We start from the raw sequence: 4711 nt of genomic DNA on the forward strand, positions 1-4711 counted from the left end.
CACGCTGGACAGTAGCTCCAGCTATCCACCTCGGCTCGAATGGTCCAGGATGGTTGAAAAGGTTGTGCGCAGAGTAAAGCGGGTTCCTACAGAGGAGGCTGCCTCCTTACTGACAAAAGCTGCTACGATGGTGGGTGGTGTGTGTGAGGCAGCATATCATCTAGTTTTGGAGGAAAGTATGAGAGAGAAATTGATAAGTAAGGAAAGAAAAGAGAGAGGGTGGGTCCCAAAGTAGGCTGCAACATTCCATGAGAGTTATTTCATACGGTGGTCTCAAATTGACTGATCTACGTGGATGGGCTGAGGCAGCATCAAAGTGCTGCCTCCATTGTACATGCCCTAACTGCAAGCGTGCAGTCGTCACCGCACCAGGCAGTCGATTTTCTGTTTAAGCATCAATAAAGTTTCACTTTTTGGTTCCTGGGAAATCAACAAACATCAAAATTATTCAGCATCGTTTGCCCTTGGTACAACACACGACATGCGGTGCATTTATTCAGCACACACTGGACGGACTCAGACACGCACACACACAAACACACATGTCACGAGCTGGCGATGTCACGGGCTCACAGTTCACTTCGCTTTGGCGGCGACCCAAGCGAGCACGGTGGGCAAGAACTCGAGCATCTTGTCGGCGTCGTCCGGCACGACGCCCTTGGCCGCGTCCGCCGCGCGGAACTGCTCCTCCCACCTGGCCAGCAGCGGCGTCCTCGCCGGGTCGATCAGCCGGCGCCCGATGATCTTGTCGATCGCCCCGAACCACCCGAGGTAGCCGCCGAGCACGACGTCGACGAACCCGATGGCGTCGCCGCCGAAGAACGCCTTCCCCTTGGAGCACTCCGCGAACGCGCCCTCCAGCGTCTCCAGCGCCGCCACGGCCCGGGACACGGCCTCCGCCCTCTCCTCCTCCGTCTTGCACGAGAAGAGCATCCCCGTCCACGCCGACCCGACCTTGTCGTCGACGTACGCCGCCCAGAAGCGCGCCGTGGCGCGCTCGTAGGGGTCGGCCGGGAGCACGGACGGGCCGGCCCCCGCCCAGACCTCGTCGATGTACTGCACGATGACCTGGGACTCGTTCACGGGGCGGCCGCCGTGGAGGAGGACGGGCACGCTCTGGTGCACCGGGTTGGAGCCCAGGAGGAGCGCGCTCTTGCTGCCCAGGTTCTCCTCCACGTACTCGTACGGCAGAGACTTGAGGTTGAGCACCACGCGCACCCTGATGACGAACGGGCTCGTCCACACGCCCAGCAGCTTCAGCTCGCCGTCTCCCGCCATTGCAAGTCCTGCTGATGTGCGGAGCAACGAACTGTGAGGGTAGGAGACGTGTATGGCGTTGATGAAAGTGGTTGTAGAATGCTCGGGTTGTGGTATGATTACCTATGATTATACGAGCCAGCCCGCATGAGTTTATATACAGGAAGATAATGGGAATGTGCAGGTAAATTGTCTGTTTGACTGGTACGTGGACGTCTTTGATGGACACGTTCGACGTTGCTACAGAAATGTTTCAAGTTTGTGGACTTTGATGCGAAGCCGTTCAACGTTTTGCAAAGAGGGGAAATGGAAGCTTCAGCACAGGAGCACGCACGTTTATTAGGAGAAAACTATATCCATCATTTGTGAATTCGCTGGCGCATAACAAAAATATCCCTGAACTTGAGAAATACAATAACTCAGTACTTAACATACGAATTTCACTCGGATTTAACCACCAATTTCCATCACTAAGGGGCGACGGCAAGCTAACACTGATTACGTAGTGATTTGAACTCTAAAAGAAGACCAATTTTAAGCCCTAAACACTGATTTCTTCAGACGTCGTCGTCGTCGGCAAACCCAGCTACTCTGAGTCCTCATCGTCGCCATACAAGATCTTGTTGGAAATATTAGCACTTTTTGATTAAACTAATCCACAAATAAACAGTAAGCATGACATATACGGTATGCATCTCATAGCAATACTGTCGTGGTGATCTCACGGCAGATGCCATGGGATGGCCTAAAGAGGGGACAAGGATAAGGGCACCAGTGGGTTCCAGAGGCGAGGTTGGCACGCGCAAGTGTAAGACACGAGACGTACCCAGGTTAGGGGCTTTCCGAAGAGATAACACCCCTAATCCTGCCGAGTGTGGTTTATATGAGGTAGATACAAGCTTGCTCCTAGAGCTGTTCTGGGGAGGAAGAAAGACTGGCCAGTGCATAGGCTGCTCCTTCTCCGTGTGTGTGTGAGTGTGTGGCTAAGCTTAACCAGGGGATCGGCCCTCTGCATGGAGGGGCACCGGGGGTCTTATAGGCTGCCCCCCCGGGGGTTACAATGGTAAAGTTACATGGGTGCGGGACCCGGGTGTCAGCGTCTAGGAGCCGGCAGTGGGGACCGCCGGGTCTGCCAGGTGCCTGTCTCGCCGGGTCCGCCGAATGAGGGCCTTACCGGGGCCTCCGGGCGCGGGTACGGCCGGCTGCTGGGAACTATTGGCATGCCTTGCTGGACGTCATGGGACGACATCACCGCCTCGCTATAGGGCTGCACCTCCGGGACGCCGCCCGCCCCAAGCGATGGCTTGGTCAGTACGACTGCCGCGCCCCCTAGGGCCGACGCAAAGGAGGGAGCACTGTAGCCATGTTTACTTGTCACCGAAGGTTGGCTTCTTGGGACCGGCAGACATGTGCCATCCGGCTGGCTGGGTTGCGGCACCTGGCCGGGTTGCGCTGTGAAACTGGCCAGGGCGAGCCAGATTGAGGGGCGTTGCTGGCCCCGATGTTTTTGAAAGGGATCTGGGTTCCGTTGCCTACCCGGGGTCCATCCCCTAGATAGTAGTCCCTGAAGTTGTGAAGGCTCACCGGCTTCAAGCAGGGGGGGCCTTCGTAGTGATTCTCTGAGCCGGTCTTCATTTCCAACGCCTCAGGAAACAGGTCGAGATAGATGACAACACCTTTTTATCCTCTTCCTTACCAGGAAGGCGCAATTCTCTTCTTCTTCTGGCCTTCACCTCCTGCCCGGCCCGGAAATAGAACCCAACCCCCTTTCTGATCCATTCCTTTCTGCAAGCAGGTGGGATCCAGAGCTAAGCCCCCCTCCTATTCGAAGCCGGGTGTGGCCTCGCCCTTTTTCTCTTCCTTCGGTTTGGCTCCACAAAGGCGCCGCCTAGACTAGGAGCCCCACTCATATTCAAAAGGCGCCCAACTTTCAAGACGATGATAATAATTAGTCAACCTTTTCCAATATCATGGAATAGCATGGCCCGGGACTAAGGTAACTCTAGTGGGAGAGCCTTGTTATGGGTGAACTTATTGCACGGTCCAGAGAGCACTTGTGTATATGATGCAAGTGAATGTGTACAAAAAAGTTGTCGTAAAGTTTCGTTGTTCGTTCCGTCGTTGACCCTATCTATGTTTCTACGATGGCCCAAGAACACGCTCATTCTTCAGCCATAGAGAGACTTTTGAATTGTGAGGTACCATTACGAGCTCAATATATAAGAGTGTTATTCTGTGAAATAACTCGAATTTCAAATTATTCACTTGCTTCAACTACTCATGCTATGGATGTGGGAGCATCAACTCCGTTCCTTTGGGCTTTTGAGGAGCGGGAGAAATTGTTGGAATTCTATGAAAGAGTCCCGGGAGCCAGGATGAACGCCAGTTTCATACGACCTGGTGGAGTGGCACAAGATGTGCCTCCTGGCTTATGTCGAGATATTGATTCCTCCACACAACAATTTGCTTCTCGTATCGACGAATTAGAAGAGATGTCAACTGGCAACTGTATCTAGAAACAACGATTAGTGGATATTGGTACTGTCACTGCACAACAAGCAAAGGATTGGGGATTCAGTGGTGTAATGTTAAGAGGTCGTGCGACATGAAGACATTGATAGCAATATGGGGGAAGTTACCATCAGGCAACAACGGTTCTGCCTGACCCTACAAAAGCATGCATATGTTGTCAGTGAAGATTTTGTGTGAAGCCTTGGAGACGACGTACCCGGGGCTAAGGTGAGCTGAGGGGGGACAACGTAAGTGAGCGAATTGTGTAAGCCCAGTCAAAGATTCCTATTCTAGGCGGGGCGGGCCATCAACCTTCGAATGGTGTTGGTCCTACGGACCATGAACGGATTCGCCTCTGGCCTCTGGGCACGTCCGAACTGCATGAGTTCACCGGGGTGGAGCACGGTCCGCCAAAATCGGCATAGGTTAGGTGCTATTGATGGAACATGGTAAGCCCATCTTTCTCCATATGAAAGTGCTGGTCTCAAAAAGCGAAGGCCGAGTTGTAGGTAACATGACCTGCACCGAAAAGGTGGCTGACTGGGCTTTCTCCTGGATCAAAGCGGACCAGCTCGCCAAATTCGTTGATTGAATCGGGCGCCCCGGAACGTCGAATGAAAGTGGTCTTTCTACAATCCTATTTATATGATTTTGAGGGCCCCTTTCCCCCTATCCCCCCCTTATGTTTAGGAGCAGGATCTGCCCAAGAACGACCTGTGGTGGTACGGAAGGCACGGACTCCGAAAGCATCCCGTACCCTCTGAGAAAGAAACTCCTCAACAATCACAAGATAAAGAAGTATGACGCTATGTGTCTGACTCTATTGGTCATACTTCCTTGCTGTTGCGGCCGGTGCTTGTTTGTGCGCGTGTGAACCACCAGATCATAAGGAAAGATGCCTCTCAAGGCATCTGAGAATGATTCGAGCCGTATGAAGGGAAAC

The 4711-nt window shown here is 53.3% G+C and overlaps 1 protein-coding gene and 1 pseudogene across 1 annotated transcript; one reads left to right on the plus strand and one right to left on the minus strand.

Annotated features, from left to right (window-relative positions):
• Positions 1 to 396: 396 nt before the first annotated feature.
• Positions 397 to 1379, minus strand: LOC119335876 (probable glutathione S-transferase GSTU6). The gene has a single exon (XM_037607931.1). The coding sequence runs from the start codon at positions 1276 to 1278 to the stop codon at positions 577 to 579; it is 702 nt and encodes a 233-aa protein (XP_037463828.1). The 5' UTR covers positions 1279 to 1379; the 3' UTR covers positions 397 to 576.
• A 2022-nt stretch (positions 1380 to 3401) lies between these two features.
• On the plus strand, positions 3402 to 3866 carry LOC119305363 (annotated as a pseudogene).
• The last annotated feature ends 845 nt before the right edge of the window (positions 3867 to 4711 follow it).

This window comes from Triticum dicoccoides, chromosome 1B (assembly GCF_002162155.2).
Source record: "Triticum dicoccoides isolate Atlit2015 ecotype Zavitan chromosome 1B, WEW_v2.0, whole genome shotgun sequence".
NCBI lineage: Eukaryota > Viridiplantae > Streptophyta > Magnoliopsida > Poales > Poaceae > Triticum > Triticum dicoccoides.

Excerpts from the sequence above, each read along its gene's own strand:
- LOC119335876 (XM_037607931.1), bottom strand. The coding sequence starts at position 1,278 with ATGGCGGGAGACGGCGAGCTGAAGCTGCTGGGCGTGTGGACGAGCCCG.